This window comes from Eurypyga helias, unplaced genomic scaffold (assembly GCF_000690775.1).
Source record: "Eurypyga helias isolate BGI_N326 unplaced genomic scaffold, ASM69077v1 scaffold30933, whole genome shotgun sequence".
Classification (NCBI taxonomy): domain Eukaryota; kingdom Metazoa; phylum Chordata; class Aves; order Eurypygiformes; family Eurypygidae; genus Eurypyga; species Eurypyga helias.
In genome coordinates, this window is record NW_010242306.1 from 56157 (window position 1) to 78471 (window position 22315).

Genomic DNA, 22315 nt, shown 5'->3' on the forward strand with positions numbered 1-22315 from the left:
ATAAGGTTAGTGGAGAGCTCTAGCAGACTGTTTGGTCTCCACTGTAACTAGCTAAGATTGTGCAGTCTTCAAGTCAAAACAGTAAGATTATTTTTTAACTTAGAAATGTTTTCCTTGTAAAATTTTCTGCCAGGGATTTCTCTTACCACTATAATTAAAAGGCCAGAACCCACCCAAAGTGTTTTCTCAAATAATTTCTGAACAAAAGAGTAAGTAAAAAGATGTGAGGTCTTAGTTAATACAGATGCATGTTTTGGGGATTTTTTTTTCCTTTCAGACTCCCTTTAGAAATTAGGAGAATCTCTATGCTCTAGGATTCTGTGGCCCCGTAAAAAATGCTACCAATTTTTGTTTTCATAAGGATAAGTTTTCCATGCAAGCATCAAGTTGTATTGCAGGGTTATTTCCAGCAGAATATTTTGGAATATGAGTTCTTGTCTGTTTCTGCCTTTTTTCTTCATCAGCATATACTGAACAATTAATAGGTAGGTTAATAGACTTATTTTCACTTAATAATAAATTTTTCCATCAGTAGGTTTAAAAAAAATGTGAAGCATGTGAATCTGACTTGTAGCTTGTCATTAGCTTGTTTTTTGAAAAGGAGTACCTTAGCTGAACTAGTAAATTGAGATACCTGGACTACACTATAACTGGGGGCCTTTTATCTTCTGAAAGTGTTGGTAGAGGTAGGATTATGTCCCATTATGAGATCTGGGAGGAAGGAGTGCATCGTGACCTACTTGTGGAAAAGTTACAAAAATTCTTTTAAGAACTTACTGTTGTCTACTGCATTAATTTCTTTCATCCTAAAAATATCTAAGAGATCACCTTTCTAGAAGGGACATCCCAGTATTTCCATTAGTAGTTTCCCTGTGCAGGGCTTTATGACCGTTGTTGGTATGTTATGTGAACTTCAAATAGATGAGCAACAAAATGTTTTTGTTTTATTTTTTGTTTCATTCCTTAATGAAATTTGTCTTCATGCATTTAAATAATGTAGTTGTATTTGAGGTATAGCTGAGTTCTAGTTATGGGATATATTTCATAATTTTTAAACTTTTACATCATTATCTCTAAATGGATTTTAACCTGACGGATGTCTCCTTCAAACAATTATTTAAGGTAAGTATACAAATACATCTGCTCTTTGATCACACTGCATAAATGACAGGCACATAATCTGTATTGCCAGTTGAGTGGAACCAAACTCCTTCACTTGCCCTAAAAATTGAGGCTGTAATGATGAAATCATGAACTAAACTCATCGTTCTTCTTGCTAGAAGAATTACTTGAAGACAAATGTTGGCAACCACTGTAACTAATGCAGTTATACCTGAGTAAATCAAATATAATCAAAATATATACTGATGACTGTGAGTCATAGCCATAACCTTAAAGATAATAAAAAAGATTTTATAGAAAGTAAATGATGTGAAGTTTAGCGATTTATAGCTGGGTTTTTTCAGGAAAGAATAGATTCTGTTACAGTGTTTGGGGTTGTAAACATTTAGTTAAGGTTACAGGGAGACTCTCATTATCCTCACCTGTTTTCATTTACTTTTTTTAGTACATATTCCTTTTAGACAGCAGGTTTGGTTTTGGTTAAATAAGAAATTAATGTTTGAATATAATCTCTGTGTGTGCCGTCTGAAAGAGGAGGAGCGTGAAGGGTTACATTTCTGGTCCTCCTGGAGTCTGTGTCAAACTTTCTGTGGCATAACTGCAGCCAGAAAATCGCTGCAGATATGTATGATGTATTTGTAAGTACTGACACAAACACAGCCAGACTTCAGTGAAAAGAGAGGAATGTCAGAGGGATTTAAAGTAACGCCATAGCTCTGCATAGCTGTGAAATTGATCAAAAGGGTACAGTAATGAAGAAAAAATGAATCAGTTTAAACTTTGTACAAAGTTGTGTTAAACTTCTTCATGATTCTCTGCTGATAACTTTCCAGATAACCGTTTAGTAACAAAGGAGTCTATTAAGATGGTTTTATAAAAAGCTTTAAGATGAGGTTTTTAAATACCTGGATGAATGGATGTGAAACCAGGGATGAAGCAGCAGAGTAGCTGGCTCTGCATCTGAATAGAGGCAGAGTGGAACGGAGAAGTGGTCGAGAGGTTATCTTTTCTAAGGAGTCAGCAGGTTCATTGGTTTGCAAAACAGAACAAATAAAGGAGTAGTATGTTCCATGAGCAATCTGTTCAGCAATTTTATTTTCCTGAGAGAAGTACCTGTGCAAGAAATCTAAATATCAAATCTGCAATAATCAAGCAAAATTGTGAATTTTCACAAATACAGGCTTGGACTAGGTGACGTCGATCTGCTCATGCTGTAAGGTGAATTTTGATTAATTATGCCATTCCACAAATGTATTCTTGTGGCCCAAAATCTTTTTATGCCATATCTTTCCAATACCGGTTTGCTGTACTCTGTGATTGGTTCCTGATGTGTACAGAGCACCTCTGGAAATCCGTTCTGCAAACTACCATAAATCCTTACTGGCCCACCTGACCTAATTTCAATCTAATTTTAATAATAGCAACCTGGTCTAGTGGAAGGTGTCCCTGCCCATGGCAGGGGAGTTGGAACTAGATGATCTTTAAGGTCCCTTTCCAACCCAAACCGTTCTATGATTCTATGATAATTTCACCCTTGCCCAAACACAACACACTTGTTTCCCTCATCCTGTAAGAAGGTGGATGAATAAAATGTTATAGAGCTTTTTTGTTAAGTTGTACCAAGGGATTGCATATGTCATAACTTACATCCCAGGATAGTTCTCTCATACTCAGCAGGGCTAGTCTTTAAAGTCTCTCTAGTCTGTCAAAACATGACTGTGTTCCTTCCCAGTGTTCTCCATTCTCCCTGGGGCTGAAGAGAAACAGTTCACTGCCAGCCCACTTGCACTATGACATAAAACCCGCATCTCTTCACTCCATCTCCTATTTACTGTTTAGTACAATAGAAGAAACTGAAGTCTTGCTCAGACTTCTTACTTCAGTGGAGAAAGATAGCTTCCTACTTACTGCTCTGCAGCCAGACTGAAACTGTGAGTAGGCAAATTTCCAAATTCCCCCTCAGTCCCTATTTAGCTCTGAAAGGAGAGCACTGATGAAAGCAGTGGTGTTTGTGGGTTTAGTATGCTGTTGAACCACTGGACTGTCAGTGCTGGTAAGAATGTTCTTGGGGTTTCTCAGTGTCATTCGTGGCAAATATAGTGTGTTACCCAGATTCTTGCTGCTGCTTTTCCTGGTACCAATAGACACCACCTCTGTCTGCTCTGCTGAAAATGAATTATACTTTTGCCTTGCCAACGTATGTGGAAGAGAGATAATTAGGACATGTATTAAGAAAATTTGTGTGGTGTATATATATGCTGTATTTCCATGGTACACTACTTCTCTGGGTTAAAGGAAGTGATATACAAGAAGAGCAGTGATTTCTAAAAGCCTGCCTTGGCCTTTAAAAATGGTAAATGATATTTATAGATCTCTGTACTGGTAACTATAATTAGTTTGTGTTCTTTTAACAGATTTAGTCCATTTTACCTGCCCATCAACTAAAACTGCCAGGGAAGATTTGGAGCCTGTTGTACAGAAGTTATTCAATCTAAATACAGAAAAAGGTAAAAATGAATAAATGAAGTATTAAGATATTATTTAAAAAAAAAGAAATAATTTACCCTTGTAACTAAAGTATCTGTTACTGAACATCTGAATCTGCCATCAGAGCCAACATATGGTGAGCTGCTAATTAGATATCAGCATTTCAAAGTAAAGGAATCTATTTTAAGAGTGAGATTGATTAGACAGATGTCAGATTTTTTGTTTTTCATGATCTCATGTTCCGAGTGTTCTTCAGCTGTGTTTTAACTTCAGTATACAAGTGTCTAGGACCTTTTTAGTTTTTTCATACATTCTTTTTCCTGGAAACATATTTGCTCTTCAGTATGTCTTTCAAAGGTGCAGTAGTGAAATGAAATATTTGTGAACCTGGGTTTAGACACAACCTTGGTTTTAGTGATTTCACTTGGGCATATCCCTAACTAATCTAACCTAAAGGTCTCGAAAGCCAAAAGTTAGTGGCCTGCTTTTCTCCTCCAGGTGCCAGATGTGCGCAGTGCTATAAGCTTCTTCGTTGTCTTTTGCCTTCTCTTATTCTAACACTGGTGTTCATACTTTTGTCTTCTTCAAGTGCTTCCTTGTTTGCTGTTTTTACTGGAAATTCTCTGAGTTCTGCTGTAAGCAATGGAAGCATAAATTTGTTTAGCACTGCAGGAACAGAAATTTCCAGTCGTTTCCAATAATGAACTATATGGCCCTAAATTTAAGGAAGCCTTCCCAGCTACTTTCCTGAACTTTGACCTTGAGATGGACAATTTCACAGTCCTAGAAGAAAGTAGCTGTTGACAAAGCATTTATTGCCTAGAAAGAAATTGTCCCTGAGATACTTTGAGCTAGTTCCACAGAAATCTTTGAAATTTAATCTCTAGACCTTGAATTTAATCATATTTTTGGTAGATGCTTGTGGAATAGGTAGTGTGCACATAGAAGGTGTTGCTGTGTTCTATCCCTGGCAAAGGATTTTTAAATATAATGTGCTCATATCATAGCTCTTCTGGGAAAAAACAACACTCAGCTGTCAGTGGAAGTGTTTACATTTGTATATACGCAATTTAGTGATATGTGAATCTATTTTATAATATTTATAATTGGCTTGCTTATAATATTTGCTGTTATACTTCATTCTTAACCTCATTAATTCAGATAGACTTTTCTCCTGTTTAAAAACTAAACTGCAGGCTTTTATGTGGCCAGTCTTTCTTTTTCCTCTCAGGGCTCTGTAACCAAGAACAGTGTTTCATGAAGGGTTGAGTTCAGCTTTTCACAAGTTTGTTTTTCTTTGTCCTTTTGCATTTTTACTTTTTCTTTTCTCTACCTTTTAATGAAAAAGCAAATATCTTACTGTTTTTGTCAGACAACAAAGTGCTTTTAATAGTAAGTATGGTATGAAATAGTATTAGTTTTCTTCTTTGTTTACAGGAAAGGCAATTATTTTGATGTCCCAAAGATGTAAATTTTTTACTAAGTTTGTAGAACAGGAACCTTTACTAAACAAATATGTGGAACACAACTAGGGCTTGTAAATAGAAAAAATTCTAGATTGGAGAGCTGCAAACTTTTTGTGTTGAAATTTATTAATTTAAAGCCTGCTAATTTCTAACTTTTAATATTTAATGTCTCTTAAATGTCCAAGACAGTTCCATGTGTTTCAAAGAGTCAATTGGTGAATAAAAGATTAGATTGCAGTTTAGTGTCTTCTAATCATCTGGGGGTTAGCATTAATCTTAATGTTTAAAGTGATCCAGTTTCAAAATGATATATTGTTTAGAACCTGACTGAAATTCTTCTGTAGAAACTCTGTGATCATAGAGGTCCTCAGGTGCACTGAGGCACTGAAAAGCTAGTTTTCACAGACACATAGGCCTTTTTATCATCAGGATGAGGTAGTGGTCGTATTTTAATTAAAATGTCAGAACAAATACTGTTGGAGTTATTGAAAATGAATCACCAGATAAAGTGAGCACTGGGCCATGGCAGGTCAAAGAGGCAAAGTCACCTGGAGAAGAGGACTCCATTCATTTTCCTGCCTAAATGAGGAAGAAGTAACTTTTATGAGCAATGTGAACTTTTAAATATATTAAAGAGCATCTTGCCCTGTATGAAGGCTCAGACTTTCACAGGCTGATGAATTTAATTTATATTTCAAACTGTTCAGTATGGTTAGCACCTTTTTTTTTTCAAAGTATTTGACAGTTATAAAAAGATACTGAAGGAATAGCATAGATTTATCTCTTTTTTTTCTAATCCAACTGCTTTAAAATACTGTTTTGAATGCTGTTGTTACCTAGAAGTTTCTTCCTTGGAGAGAAGTAAATCTCGCAAGGTCTTTTACAAGCTTCATTTGTTTTAGAGGAGGTAAAATACCAAAAAGGGGACAGAAAATATGCCAAATAGTATCTATTAAGCTAAGAATCTCTGTTGTGTGTTCCTTCATTGCATTCTGCACAGTTAAAAAGTGCCCTTCATCCCCCCAGAGGTTTTTCTGCCTGTGCATAGAGAGGTTGTATTAATGTGCAGAGTAACTGCAAGAGGGTACAGACAATGAACAAGCAAGACAGAGTTTATGATCATTTTGTATTTGTAATGAGTATTGTAGCCTAGTACAAGTCCTCAGTAAGCATAGATAAATATGAATTAATCATGTATTTTCATTTAGCAGTATTTCCACAGCAGAGAGATTCTACATACTGCATATCACACATCTCAAAAGACCGTACTTCTGGGGTTTGGTAGTTCTTTATCTGCAGTTAATTTTGAGGGGTGCTTGTGGATTTTTCTTGAAAACTTTGTTTATTTAAACCATGAGCCTTAGTTACTGTCTCCTTAGATTAAAGCACACAAAGGTCTGTTGAGAGTACCCACACAAACATAAAATATTAAATGAGTGGAAAAAATTATGCATCAAAAATGTGTTTGCATATGGAATGCAATAGCTTCAAGCTGACACAGAATGTGGAGGACTGATTCAGACTGACATATGCTCATGGAGTTCATCCAGAGTAGACTAGAAATGGTGAAGTGGAAAGCTTTTAAATTTAGACCAAGCCTCTTTGTAGTAGGCTTTTAGGTGATCATGGGTTCTTATGTGGCATAGTGTCTACAGAATAAGTAGAGTTTAGACAGAATCACAGAATGGTTTGGGTTGGAAGGGACCTTAATGTCATCTAGTTCCAACCCCTCTGCCATGGGCAGGGACACCTTCCACTAGACCAGGTTGCTCCAAGCCTCATCCAGCCTGGCCTTGGACACTTCCAGGGATGGGGCATCCACAGCTTCTCTGGGTAACCTGTTCCAGTGCCTCCCCACCCTCTCTGGGAAGAATTTCTTTCTGATGTCCAATATAAATCTCCCAGCTTTCACTTTAAAGCTGTTACCCCTTGTCCTGTCCTACATACCTATGGTTGTAAAAGAAAAGTATGATGAAAGAGTACCTCAGAAAAGAATGGAAAGTAAAATTAATAGGCCTTTTAAAGAAAAAGAATACTTTATTACAGTAATTCCATGTTAATAAATTGGCTTTTAGCATGCTGGATTACATATTTCTCTTATTGCATATGAACACTGATTACTGGAAACACTTTTTTTTTTTCCCACCCCCCTCCAGAGGCTGAAAATGAAGAACTGGAAAAACCTAGAGTCCTTTGGGCAGTCTACTTCAACATGAGAGATTCTTCAGGAATTGACAAAAATTCATATGACCACTTACCCTCAAATGTTTATGTCTGTTCTGGACCAGATGCTGCTTTAGGAAATGACTGTGCTGTCAAACAGGTTGGGCAAATCAATTTTTTTGGTTGCAAAAACTTTAAAATTAAAGACCTAAGCAGGTCCTATGCAGTCAGTTTGTTCTGGGTTATTCTGTATTATGCTGGGTAATTAGTACTAATGCAGATATGAAGCTTCACAGCTAGTTATACCAAAATCTTGACAAAATGAGCAAAGTGAAAGTCAGTGCGATTGAGAATGGAGGAAACTTGAGAAAAGGTCAGTTGATACAGCAACATTAGAAGTAGCAGATAGCTGATCTGAAGAGGTAAAGGGTATCTAGAAAGCAGCAGTATCTGAAGATGATGGTCTTGGTAGAATGGTTACTTGCTCTAATACTGTGGAAATGAAAAACTGTTAAGTAACTCAGAAATACAGACAATAACTCCCCAAATAGGTAGTCTTTTGCCTGTAAGGTTAAGGAGGAGATAGAGTAGTAGAGAAGCATTACAAATAAAGGGTCAGAAAAGCCATACATACAGTTCAGGTACATATACAGTTCAGGTTGGAAGGATCATCAAAGTACTTAAATAACTGGAGGACATAGTCACAAAGCTAAAAGCTGTTGGGAAAAAGCCCAGCATAATTACTAATCCGATACGTTAAGCTGTCTGTCTCAGTTTACCTTTTCTTTGCCTTAGTATCACTTTATTAAGAAATTATGGTGTAACTGTGTTTCTTAAGGAATTGAGGGGAATGTCATTCTACTCATGACCTTGAGCTAGTATTCGGCACCAAAGCACACTCAGTTCTGATTTTTAGTTCTCAGTATTTAGGTGTTCCTGTTAACTAGAATCTTTAACTGAGAACCACTTGCAACTTGCCTAGTAGTAGGCAAACCATACCGGTACTCAATTTAAGACAGACTCCTAGTGCTTTGAAATTGGACGTGAAGAGGGAAAGCTCCTTAAACAAAACTAGGCAGATGGAGAGGTCATGAAATAGGTACCTTCTGTGTATTGGCAACAGGCAGAATATGCAGGGACACCAGATCTTCAAGGGTCAATACACAGAAGTTCACAAAGTACTTAATACCCTACCTCTCATTGTGCCTTCCCCACTAGTGTAGCAGAAGACAGCAACATCATGTGAATATGTAGATTACAACTTGTTCAACAAAAGGCAACTACGGGAATGCTTCTCCTTTGCTCTTCCATTCAGAGATCCACCTTGATAGGGAAGATACAACTGCGTAGGCAAATCTACCCCAGCAGTCACTGTGATGTCAGGGTGCTCGCAGAGCTAATGTGAGAACACTTTTATGTCTTGGTAGGATTAACTGGCGCTGGTCGTTTTCAAAGCTGTGGTTTTTTAATGGCCACGTTCAGAGAGTGTGCATACCATCTTCTAGCCAGTTGCAGGAGTTTTTTATGAGTAAGTCATAAACCTCTTAAAATAAGTTTTTCAAATGGAAAGGCTGACTTAGCCTAACTGTAGGGTCAGAACAATATAATTAAAGGCTAATAGTACCCCTTATTTTGCTTTACAAGACAATAATTTCCCTCCCAAGAGGATAAAGAATTGTAAAGACAAAAGATAATGCAAGACAATTATTATGGTAGCAGTTTTAAATTGTAAATGAGTTCCTTGCTAAATGAGATTTTTTTAAACTTATTTAAAACAGTTAACATATTTAAACCCATTAAAAGCTGTTTAAATACACTTTAAAACAGCCAGTTCCTAATTCTGATAGCCACCTTTTCTAGAATTCAGCTTTGTCTTACCTTAAGAGCTCTTTTTCTTATCAGTGACTAATGGTATTGTAGATCAAGCTGTGTTTAAATATTCTAGGTGTTGTAGTTAGTCTTTGTGTTAAGTCTGTTGACCGTCAGCGAGATAGATGTTAAACAAGTAGATCTCGGAGGAGAAACAATCAAGAGCCTAAAACACTGCCTTTCAGAAAGAGTAGATAGAAGCTGAACCTGTTTTGAAACAAAAGGTCACTAGTTAGAATGAAAAATATTTTAGCGTAAACATGTTTGTAATCAAAATCCATAATGGCAAAAAGTAGTGAGGAGTGTATGTGAGAACAAAGTGAAGAATAGGCTGAAAATAAAGCAGAACTCGCAGTTAGAATACACCCTTCCCATCTATCATGCAGGTACCTTCTAGACAAGTGGAGGAGGGAAATACGTTAAGTTGGGGTGCCTGCTTCTCCCAGATCACTTTCATCTTCCTAGCAATGGGATGGAAATCTCCGAACGTGAGATATGTAGAAACTCATGGATCTGAACACTTTAGAAAACAAGCAAAAAACTGCTGTGTGTATTAGTCTTGGAGATAGCTTGGAAAATTAAATCTAATTTCTCTAATTAATTCTATGTTTACTGATTTAATGATACTTCCCATGATTTGTTTTCATTGCCATTAGTATTACTAACTTCTAGGTGTCATGCTGTTTGATTGTATTGATGATAGCTGATGTAAAAGTCAAGACACCACAGATTTTAAAGACCATTATCCATCTACAGCTCAGTATACAGATGATTTCATTCTTGGTTTATTTAATTTAATGTTGAATTCCTAGTGTAATAATGAATTAATTGGATGCCTGCATTTACTTACCTGGAGGATAGGCTAAATAAAATACAAAGTACCAGTTACGGTTCCTTCAAATTCTGTATGTATGGATAAAGTAAAGCATGTGCCTTCCAGTTTTCTATGGTTTTTGCTGCTACAGCCTTACATGAATTACTGTGGTCAAAAGCAGTGGACATGAAGTATTTCAGATTTCTAAGACATCTTCATGTTCATGAGAGGAAGCACTCAAATTGTCATGCCAATATTTGCCCTTTAACCATGTTATTTTTTATCTGGAAGACTGTAAGAGTTACTCAAGTGTGTTGTATTTCAAACTACTAGGAGTTTGGTAGTTTTCTCTTTTAAAGTTGCTATGAAAGCCCATCCAGCTTGTCATCAGCATGAGCACTTGGGATACAGTAAAACAGTAAGAAAATAACATTTTACTCCACTTCAAGCAGTAAGTTATTAAATAAGAATATGTGTGCAGGTGCTTTACATGCCTATGTCTTAATGCTCAGCTCAAAAGTGCACACTTGAAAGCTGGTGCACGTAACTACTACATACTGAAGGAACTGTTTACCAACTGAATTAGTTACGGTAAGTATCAAATTGTTCCAACAAAGGAGCTGTTAAATTATTATTGGTTATCCTGCATGACTTCAGCTGGATAAGGTTAACTTAAAAAATTGTTAGACCTGAAAGCATTCTATGCCATTAAATTGTTCAGTGATAATCGATGTCATGACGCCCTGCGTAACGTACTGAGAATTTCTTTCCATGCTCAATCTCATAATTATTTGACCATCTTTGGAGTGCATATTTGCTGACTGATTGGAGACTGAATAGTTGTTGAGAACTGCATAGGAAATGTTTGACTGCTCTAGTTTGTCATGTACTTAGTACAAAATACAACATGTTTCTTCAATATTCTATTAATTACAATAGTAGTTTAAATATATTTTTGGAGTTTTAAGGGCAAGTACAGACTTGAAATGAAAAGTCTTTCTCTTAGCTTCAGAAACTTAGTTTTGTAAACTTCTTGTAGTATATTTTTACTCCCTTGCCCCTAGACTTACCAGGCAAGGTTTTCAAATTATAAAACCATGTTTCTGAAATAGAGAGTAGAATTTTTTTTTTTAATATACTAATATAAATAAGTGGTTTTAAATGGGTATGGAAGAGTGAAAATCAGGAAGCAGAATGAAAAATTAAATTGAACTGAGAGTAGACAGGGTCATTTAAGCAGTTAATAATAGAGTCCTACATTCACGTGCTGGTGATACAAATCCACTGCTGGTGGGCAGCGAAGTTTATCACAGAAACCTGTTAGATACATGCTCAATGATGTATTAATCTGAAAACAATTCCCTCTTGTCCACGAATCCACATCATGTAATCAGCCTTTGCAGTTGGCATGAACTGACCCTCCTGTCCGCTTTTTCAGTGCCGTGTCTGGTAGCACTATGAATATAAAGATGAAATGCATTCTTCCCTATGTGGGAGCTCTCATCACAGGTCGTCTTCAGGGCATGCTTCACTGAAGAGGCAAAATAGAGACAATATTCCTTTGCCTTTTAAGAAACCCAAAACACAACTGTGTTCTGCATCAGTTTTCTCCATTTGTCTTTGAAGCTTAAGGACTCGGACAAGAAAACTTTATGGAAATGTGAAATGCATGTTGATTCAGTAAAAACATTTCTGGGTGTCTCTAACTTTCAGGGTTTTTTTATTTTTAAGATAAGCTTATAGATAGGTTATTTGCACAAGAACATGTAAACTGCTTAACATTAATTAACAAAGCTCCTTGCATTCTTCTGAGGTTTTTTTAAAGGATTTTTAGCTTCCTTTGTTTTTATAAAATACTTGAATCTCAAGAATTCTAGATTGTATTATTTTGATGGTTCTTCTCCCAGATTTTGTAGTTGTATTCTGTATGCTGTAATAACAGCTACCCTGATGTTGTCAAGAATGTGTTTCTTTTTAACATCTTTCATTACAGTGGTCAAAACACTTGACTTTTTATGTGTACTTAATTCTAAACCGTGGTGGCATGAAGAGTAAGTGGCATTGTAAATTAAATCCTTGAGCTCTGTCTTAAGAGTTACTGTCCTTTTATCTAAAGAAAAGTTGCTTGCACTTCTTTTTTTTTTCAGAAAGGCACATTTGTGCACATAGGTGTACACACATCATACACTGAAATGATAAGGGTTTTTTAATAAATTCTAAAAGTATTGTATGCAAATACACCTGTATTTTCAGTGATGATAATCCATTGGATGACAACATAAGGTGTTTGTAAAAACAGAAATGGATTTTATTTTTTGGAATTTTTAAATTTAAGAAGGAAACCCATATAGATGTGGTGTAAACTGTACATATTAACAATTTCCTGGTTTACCTTGTTACATCAAATGGAATCTTCTTTCTGGAAAGTGGCAAGATCTTTCCCATGCTTTGCATTTCACTGCAGCTAGGGATATTTTTATAGCGGAAAAGATCATTTTGCTTGCAGAAAATTATCTTTGTTGTTCTCAGTACAGTGTAGAAGGACCAGCATTTTTTAACAAGCCCTATGCTGTGCCTTTCGTAGTAGAACAATGTAAAAAGAGAGATTACTTTTTCCTTTTTGAGGACTGCAAGAAGGAATGCATTTCCCATGTGTTTACAGTACTGTCAGAGTATTAAATCACTGTTGATTTGAAAGAACAGAGGTTAATCTTAAATATCTGTAAAATATTGCTGCAAGGTATTACATTTCAAGGTAAAGTTTATTTTATCCTTTTTTTCTGAATAGGCTGAGACTATTTTCCAAGAAATGTTTCCTACAGAGGAATTTTGTCCACCACCACCAAATCCAGAAGATATTATTTATGATGAAGATGAGATTGCAACAGAAGAGTCTGGATTCAGTAATTCACCAGAGACAAAACCTGAATCCTCAACTGAAGAAAGCAGTAGTGGAGGTAGTACTGCTGCTAAGAAAGAAGAAAATGAAGAATGAATTAGCACTATTCTCTTAGTAGAAGAGGAGGTTGACCCAAACTAAAATGTAAGGGAGGAAGGGTAAGAAAAAAGAGGTTTAAATAACCCATAGCTGTATTATTTGCAATTGCCTTACTTCCCTGAGCTTGAATAATCTTTCTTCATCAAGCAGTTTCATTGATAGCTGAGACCTTTCTAAATAGTCATAGGTCCACCAGATCCAGGGGTGTTTGTAGCTAAACAAAAAACACAGAACAAAGCATCTGAATTTAAAACACTGAAATAGGATTCATGATTTGTTGAGAGAATTTGCTTTTGGTTTACATCTTGGAAGGAATCATCCATCTTTCAAACAGGCAACAAGTCAAACCTACTCAAAATTAAAAATGTGCAAGTTTGCTTACCAGCCAGAAGATGATCTTCTGTTACAATGCATCACAGTGCTTCTAAAAATCATTTTGTCTGTGCTAATTAAACAACTGAAAGTGAGTTTCACAATCTGTCTTTCAAAGTGGTTTTATGAATGGAACTTAAAGGCAATAACAACTGGCAGTTCCAGAGTGGCTTTAGAATATGTAATAGATACCATGCTTCCTTAATTAATAATGAAAAATTTCTTGTATGGTTTTGAAATTATTGCTGTAATTTAGAAGCAAATATAATCCAATAGATGTTCCTCAGATGAAACTGTTTTACATTCAGAAAATCCTTAAATAAGATCTGGCCGTTGCGCAGTCACATGTTTTCACTAGTGATCTGATATACTGCAGTTACAAAAACTGTTTACATGTTTAATGCTAGACTTGCCAACAAAATTAAAAATTATAAATGGAGCATATCCACTCAGTTTGCTTGGATTTGTTGCAGTGTTTTGGGCCTTAAATAAGCCAGTAGTTATTTGTTTGAAGTATGCTGCCTGAGAAGTTTAAATGATTGTTCATGGAGGGGTTTTTGTGGAGGGGAGAAGGTTCAACTGATAATTCCAAAGGTTTGTATTGATCCCAGTTAATAGGATTAGAATTAGTGTGATAGATGTAAATTACGTATTTTGTAATGATAAATCATAAAGTATTTATAGGATAAAAGTTATTGAGGGATTTATAAGTCTAGTTTGTATGAAAAATTACAAAATGAGAAAGCTGTTGTAAATGACCAGGATAAACTTGCACTTCTTCTGACCAATGCTTGAAAGTAGATACCCAGGTGATGAAAAATATTTAGCAGTTACTGAAAGATGTACCTTAAAATGTGCACCCAACAGATCAGTAGTTTATCTAAATCTAGAAAGGAGTGAATTTTGACGAGTCGGGGTTTAAACTTCTACACAAACTTCGTTATAGTTCGAGCGGTGCTCAAATACTGTATGTAAATAAAAAATGCCACTGACTAATGACTATTCAGCACTGCCTGAACTTGACACTTGCAGGCTTTTGTACAGTTTCGCAGTGCGCGTGCCTGCCTTCAAAACGGCTTCATGCCATAAAGGTTAATTTATTTATTTTTTTACAGCATCACTGATGGATTTAACTTCACTTTGTCTTGCAGCATAATTCATTGTCCAATTTGCATTTCAAAACTGGTTTGTTAGTGTTGATGCTCTTTGTTTATTGGATAGGTACCCTAGCGTGTATGATACCAAAGTCCTCAAAAATACGTGGTTGAAATGTTTCCAGTGTTAAACAACAGTTATCTTTGGATGCTTGTGATTGAGCATTTACTCTGTATAGTAATAAGCAGACTGCCTCTTCATTTAGCTGGAATTTTTATGTGTATTGGAAAGCATGAGTATATGGTCATTGTATTTAACATCTAAAGAGCTGTAAAAGAACTAAGTGGAGGACCTAGTCCCTGTTTGTCTTTCAGTAATAGGGATCATAGTTGAATTTTTCATCTTCTATGTTTACAAGGAAATCGTTTGATGAAAATTAAAGGTTTGCTTGCAAGTGCACTTTTCTGTGTTTTCTTTCAATTACGCGAGAAAAGCAGTTCATTTGTTAGCTGAGATTTCCTGATAATTCTGTTGTCTCCTTTCATCATGTTGACATCTGTAATAATATCAAAGTTTGTGTGTGTGGCAGTATGTTTATACAAGTTACCCAGTTTGTGTAAAGTAGCATCTTAGTGCTTCGTGTCCCTGGGAAGCAAAGTTTGGAAACACTGCAGGTTTGATTTCAGGTGAGGCAGAATAATCTACAAGTTGTAGGCTATGACTTTACACTACATTGATTGCTTAAAAACTGTTTTCATGTCTCGTCGGTATGGCGAATGGAAGCATAAAATGTTTTTCCTATGGTACTTGAGTACCCAATAGCTCACTTGCAATAGCAGTAGGTGAGACTTGATCTTTGCATTTCACAGAAATCATACACTGAACTGCGTTTTGTTCTTGCTTTAAATGATTTAAGCGTACAAAGTGAGGGTTAGGCGTATTTGAGGTAGTTTTTCAGGCTTGTCATACAGGATGTATTCAAAAGATAACATGACTTTTTAAAAACTGGCAATTTATCTGTAGGATTATTAATAAATCAAGTTAAAGAAAGATAAGGTTAATTGAATTTTTAAACAAGTAGCTGTATTATCCTTCAAGCACCTTGGAGCTCATACAATATTCACACCTTTTTTTTCCTAAGGAGTGCTTTGATATGTTTGAATTCCTTTTTTAATGAGTACTTTCTTTTTAACTTGGTTAATTGGATTAACTCTTAATAGTCAAACAGTCAATTCTATGCCATTTTCCCTGGTGCTGTTGTATTGCCTTATCTGTATGACTGCAATTAGTTACTGTTCCTTTGCCAGTATTTTCAGCCATGAAGCTGCTACGTCTGCTTTTTCTGGTGGTGATGATGCTTAGGGCCATTTGACAGGTAATCATTAGAACTTAGATCCTTGCAGACTATGGGGTCTTTTCTCCTATCATTGCAAGGGGATTTATGTAGGTAACTTCTATTAATGTTAATGGGACTTGCATGTGTAAATCCTCCTTGCATCAATGGGAAAATTGACCCCTGAAAAAATATCTTCATGTTAGACTTGCTGATTCAGAAATGTCCAGGCACTGTCAGCTCCTGCATGGAAATGTGATGGGACACAAGCTGTGTGCTGTTTCCCTGAAAGTGGGGAGGACTTGAGGAATTTTCAGGGTTGTTATCTTTTTTTATTGCATTTTATATTTTCCATACATTTCCAAATCTTGTCAGAGCTCCTCTAAACGTTTCTCTTTATGTAGCCAGTATTACTGTTACTTTCTGTATTCAGGAGGTTGCATGGCTCCTTCTGCTTCACATCTCATTGTATTTTAGGCCCCTCTGCCTCTCCTCCAGATGGTTTTACATCAGCCATGTGACTTGCAACAGCTTAATTTCAAGAATAATTTGCTAGTAGTGTATTGATTAATGACAAGTCAGAAATACTAAAATACTGTTTTCGCACAATAAGAGGCTAGGTCACTTACAATCCATAATCTCAGCTGTTGAAAGCGTAAAATCAATTTCCTCAGCACTTTTCCGGGCTGGGAGTGGGAAAACATGAACTACCTGCTTTCCTCGGGTGGTGGAAAGAAGAAAGGAGGGACAGGACAGACCAAGAGAGGGAAATAGCTAAAGCAGGATGGCTGTAGTGGGAGTGGGCTGTTTGTCATAACCTTCATGCTCCGAGATCAACTGAACCGTGCACTTCATTTCCCCTTCTGCTGTGTGAGGTTTCTACACGATATCTAGCAGTTTATGGACTCGGGGGAGGGGGGGGAAACATACATGTGCTTTTCAGAGTGAGGCACCAACAATTAACCAAGAATGGGGTAACATGCAAATGGAGTAACACCCAGCACATGCACTGGGGGCGGTGCAGTACAAATAATACTTAGATTTTTGTTTACCTGAGGACACATTTATCCATTCTTTATGGTGCATTGTGTTGCTCAGTCAGTTACTACTGTAGATCTTTCATATAACCCTGTGGAGTACATTTTTGGTTTTTACTTATCTGACAGTTTTGTATCAGTAGCAAATTTTATCACCCTTTTTGTAACGTAATTTATAAAATTATTCAGCAGCACATGTTTGAGATGATTCCTACTTTTTTGCTAGCTGTCAATCAATTGTAGCTTCCTTTACCTCTGATGGTTAGGTTTGGTGGTTTTTTAAGAGTCTTTGAGGGATCTTGTCAGAAATTTTAGGGAAGGCTAGCATCACAGTAATCTGGATATTGTCTGTCCATCAAATTAGACTCCTCAAAAATGTAGATTTGTGAGACAGTTTTTCTCAATGAAAGACTTGTTAACTCTTCCCCAATATTTTGCTTATTTGTATCTACTAATTCTTAATTTATGATAGTTTCTATCAATTTGCCTGCTATGGAAGTTGGGTTTTATTCAGTGGTGACCATAAAGCATCTCCCCTGAAAAAAAAAAAACTCTCCCTTAAGGAAAAGTTCCAAGTCATCCCCTTAAAAAATAAAAAATCTGGTGTCAGAACTACCCTAAACTACTCCAGAGATCTCTCCTAGCTTTTCTGCTATAAGGAATGTTCTCTTCACCCATTACTTATCAATATGCTCTGCAGATTCAGGTCAGTTATCTACTGTTGATGCGCTTTATTACTTTTCCTTAGGAAAACATCATGAAACTTCATTGTTTTGTGTGTGTGTGTATACAATTCTTAAACTATTTTTTTCCAAATAGGATTAATTAACTTTGTGTGTGTATATATATTATGGCAAAATTATTAACTCATAAACGTTTCGTGTTAAAACTTGTACAGAATTCAAGCACTACAGAACATTCCAAAGTCAGAATTACCTGCTATTACCAAAACTGTCAAAGATACGTGGGACAGTTGTGGCAGGGCAGTTGCTTGCATTTCTTGGGTAAGTAGTAGAGCAAAGTATCTTTGGTAAGTTGTAGAAGTAGGTGTGACACTGGAAGTTTGAGACACCAATATAAAGTGTTTGTTTATTGCAACCCACTTTAGTAATAAGATTGCTTCACTAATCAGATGGAAATCTTTACTTCGGTGTGTATGATTTCAAGAATAACTTTTTTAATGTGATAAAAAGTTACCATGGAAGGCTACTTTCAGCTGTAGAGGTAGGTATTAAGAAGTGGTCAGCCATGTAGAATTCACATCATCAGCCTCATATTTAGCAAAAAAAATTACTTTTGGTGGAAAAAGAGCTTATTAGCAATTCTACCATTGTGTTTATTTACAGGCTGCCAGTTCCTATTTATAAGAGTGACTGGTTCTTCAAAATCTGGATGGGAAGCCAGGCAGGAATGTTGTAAATCTCAATGACACTTGAGATTTAGAAAGTTGACAGTGAAGTATCAGGAAGATGCAGTTGTTGACTGTATGAGAGTTCTGATCAGAGGAGACTTTAATAGAAAATACTCTTCCTGTCACAATTCTAACAGACAATATATTTTACACTACCTGCATACATTGACAAAAAAAGATGGAAGGTATCAACCTGAGTGTATATCAAGCCCCAGATGTATTTGAGTAAACAATGGTTGTATAGACAACAGTTGACTCCCAGTGTATATAATGCTGCTCAAGTGGCAGTTTTATGTAGGTGTCTTCTCTGTCTTGGGGAAAAGCTTCTTTGAGAGTGTTACAAGTTTTATAACTGCCCAGTATACAGAATTCAGTAGTATACTTCTTCACCTGATTTTAGTTTTTCCTATCACCTGTCAGATTTTTTTTTTTTAAACTCAAAAAAATTTCATCATAAGGTAGAATCACAGAAACATAGAATGGTTTGGGTTTGAAGGGACTTTAAAAATCATCTAGTTCCACCCCCCCTGCCATGGGCAGGGACCCCTCCCACTAGACCAGGTTGCTCCAAGCCTCATCCAGCCTGGCCTTGAACACTTCCAGGGATGGGGCATCCACAGCTTCTCTGGGCAACCTGTCCCAGTGCCTCGCCACCCTCTCTGGGAAGAATTTCCTCCTGATATCCAATCTAAACCTCCCCACTTTCAATTTAAACCCGTTACCCCTTGTCCTGTCACTACAGGCCCTTGTAAAAAGTCCCCCCCAGCTTCCTAGTTGGCCCCTTCAGGTACTGGAATACTTTCTTAGTGACAGTCTAATCTTCTGGTTACCAGAAGAGGCATGGTGCAAGGAAGTTTTGCTGTTAATACAGATGATGCTAATTTTTTTTTTTTTACAGCTTCTGAAACTGAGGAGGCTTCCCCTCTGAGGTGTTACTGCATGGTAACAATCACCACTGGTGGCTAACAAATGTGGCTTCAGCTCTTTTAGCTGCTTTTTTGCTGCTGCAGCTTCAGGAAGCTTACTCTCTAGTTGAGTGCTGGTAGTTTTGTCTCATGCCATTTCTCTTTCTCTGAGCATGGAGCTGGACTGAGCAGTGTTTCTCTGTTGGAAGTGATTGTTCTCTCAGTCCTGAAGGTGTTAGGTTAGTAAGTCACAGTAGCACAACCTGGATAACGTCATGCTAGACTGCAGTTCATTTGATACCTCAAGGCCTAGTTCACAAGCCATAAAACCAGTATGGTATTTGCTGGTCAGCTGGTATTCTCTGCCTGAGTTGAATGGCCAGACTGTGGCTTTGTTACTGGCTGACATCATACTAGAAACTTGAGTCTAGAAGAGGATAGCTTACAAGAGGCTTCTCTCTTAATGAAATCACAAATCCAGACACTCCTGTGCCATGTTTTAGGCTCGAAGTACGTAAGAAACTTGGTAACAGCCAGTGTGGACTTCTGAATCTATTCTGTTTCAAACCCGAGCATATTTCTGGATCTCACCCAAAGGAGAGCCATTTAATCATGATGAGAGACCAGCTGTCAGACCAATGTAACGAAACGTTTCTGCTCTGGGAACTTTACAGTAGCGTGAAAGTCACTGCGAGTCATGCTTGAGCCCATCGCGATGAATAAATCATCCAGTGAATTCAGCCTTTTTCCTGTTCAAAAATTTGGGTAAGCCCTGGTTAAGTACCTCAGTGAGTAATTTTTAGACGATATTAGAAATAATACATAAAAAATTTTTAAAAAAATATTGTTTCTTATTATGTCATACATTTTTAAGACCCAAAAGAAAAAGCTTTTATAAAAAACAACAAAAACCGCTATTTACTATTAAGGAAGCCATCATAAAATTACTTATTTTGGTGACAATTGTACATGATGCTTGCATTTTCTTTCCAGAGAAGTTTCAAGCCAGGAGACTAGATTACTTTCCAGACTCTCAATCTGAATCTAAATTGAAGACATGAGCATGGTAAACGCTAATAGCCCTCTCCGTTCCATTTTGAGGACATACTCGTCTCTGCGGAGATACCAGTTGAAATGCACACCACACAGAGTATACATTTAAACATTTGGTTTGCATCAAATCTCTTCAGATGTCCTATTTCAGTGTCATCGCTGAAGTGCTGTCTGAAAGTGCACAAGTGTAATAACGGGGGATGAAGCAGTGCTCAAATGAAGGGTAACAACAACCAGTGGATAACGTATCAACTTGGGATTCAAGAGAAATGGGTATGTGTTTTGGCACTGGTTTCCTCAATGAACTTTGTTGAGTTGTCTCCCTTTGATGTCATAGTAAAAAGATGTAAGATGGTGACAGATTTTTTCTGAAGCCTTTTGAGAGGTCAGTAAAATATAAAAGTAATACATCGATTTGACAATGGAAATAAAGAGTATTAATGATAACTGTAAAAATGGATACTTGAGTAGAGGTGCAAATGATTTTCTGAGAAAAAATCAAATACAACTATTAGAATTGGGATAGCAGATGTTTTTGACATTTTCTGTGTTTCACAAGTACAATCAGCACAAACTCTGTTGACTGCTTAATAAAAATAACACTGGATTATACTTTTTTTAAAAAACCTTTTCTGATTATGAATATTTTTCTAGCAGATTGCAATGCATGTTACTTCATTGTTTAATTAGGCCTTAATGTTAATGTCATTAACATTCTGTGTGATAATTCAGTAGGTTGCCTATTTATAGATATAATGAAAGTCACGATTTTTTTGTAGTAAAGTGCTTTTGACTGTGCTGTTAAGTTAAAAATAATGTTAAAGTAACTCTATCTTGAAGTTAGCTTTCAGCCAGCTTTCCATGGTCCAGGGAATCTGAAAAATACTGCCATATGAACTAAACGTGGGGTTTTAAAATTAATGATTATTATTTTTTTAACAGATCCTAACTCATCCTTTCCTTTGAAAAGGAAAAAGAAATAGACTGGATTAATCAGGAATCTCTGAAAAGGGAGATCTGAAGTTTGAAATATTATCCTCCTTGAAGACTATTTGAAGTTACAACACTGAATTTAAGTATTCAGAATCTTATCCAAATGTTATTCTGTGGTACTGCTTATAAATCGGGTAATTAGGCAGCCGTTCACCTTTCAGTTTATTAAAACAAATATGGATGTGTGCTTTATTTCTGGTTATAAAGGGCAAAATAACTTCTGAAATTTGTACTCCATGTCATCTCTTCAGTATGGACAGTGAATTCTATGGGTTTCTTTCTACATGGCCTTTTTCTGAGCATTTATAATATCTTATTTGCATAAATTATCTTTTTTTATAGAAAAGATTTAAAATAAAAACATAGGGATACCTGTAACAAAAACCAATAAGCACAAAAATGTGAATGAGGCACACTTTAAAGGAACTCCTAAAATTGTGTTATGGCTTTGTTTTGGGTAGTATTTCACCTAATGTTCTTTGTACTTATAAATACATCTGATTACTGTGTGTTAAACAGATTGTGTGATAAGTATTGGTTATTGAGATGTGGTAGTGGATAGAGATGAAAGCTGGGATTTTGGCACCGGTGCTGGTTTTTATGTGGATGCCACTGAAGATTCAGGAATACAGCTTTCTAGCAGCCACGGTAAAGAGATTTAACCCTTTCCTGGCTGAATCCAGCACAATCATATATACAGTGGTCGTATTGTGCACATTCTTATTTTAATTTACATCTTGAATTATGCATACTTGTAGGGCTCTATTTCTATACTTTTTAACATGTCCCAGTTTAATTAAACATCTTTTCATTGTGTGCTCTACACTTTAAACTTTGAGTCAAACATGATCAAGGAGGTTTAATGGTGCCAGTCCCATGAATAATACTTTAATAATAAGTGGGAAGTAATAGAAGGTAAAGAAAATACATTTGAGTGCTGCCAGTTCTCCACCCCCATTACATACACACAGGGTGTTCTTAGTGGCAGGACTGAAATTTGCTGAGAGGTGATAGGAGTTTGTACTTCATGGGCTTGGAGAACTTGCAGGGAGGCTGTGGTGTCCTCCCTGTGAGGCTGAACGCTCACAGAATGAGGCAGACGCCACCCCCACGGATGGCGCGGCCTGTCTCCTCTCGGGCCTGGGCTGGGGCACCAGCGGCAGGAGGCCTGGGCTGGCACGCCTCAGCGGCGAGGGC

General features: G+C 36.6%; 1 protein-coding gene across 1 annotated transcript in view; it reads left to right on the top strand.

The window, feature by feature from the left end:
* Positions 1-12992, top strand: part of LOC104507685 (rab proteins geranylgeranyltransferase component A 1-like) — a gene marked incomplete at its 5' end in the record, with an annotated part of 55790 nt that extends 42798 nt beyond the window's left edge. Inside the window, 3 exons of the mRNA XM_010149046.1 lie at positions 3537-3629; positions 7232-7398; positions 12710-12992. Coding sequence (XP_010147348.1) covers positions 3537-3629; positions 7232-7398; positions 12710-12916 — 467 coding nt within the window. The remainder of the gene's footprint in view (positions 1-3536; positions 3630-7231; positions 7399-12709) is intronic.
* Between the last annotated feature and the right edge of the window lie 9323 nt (positions 12993-22315).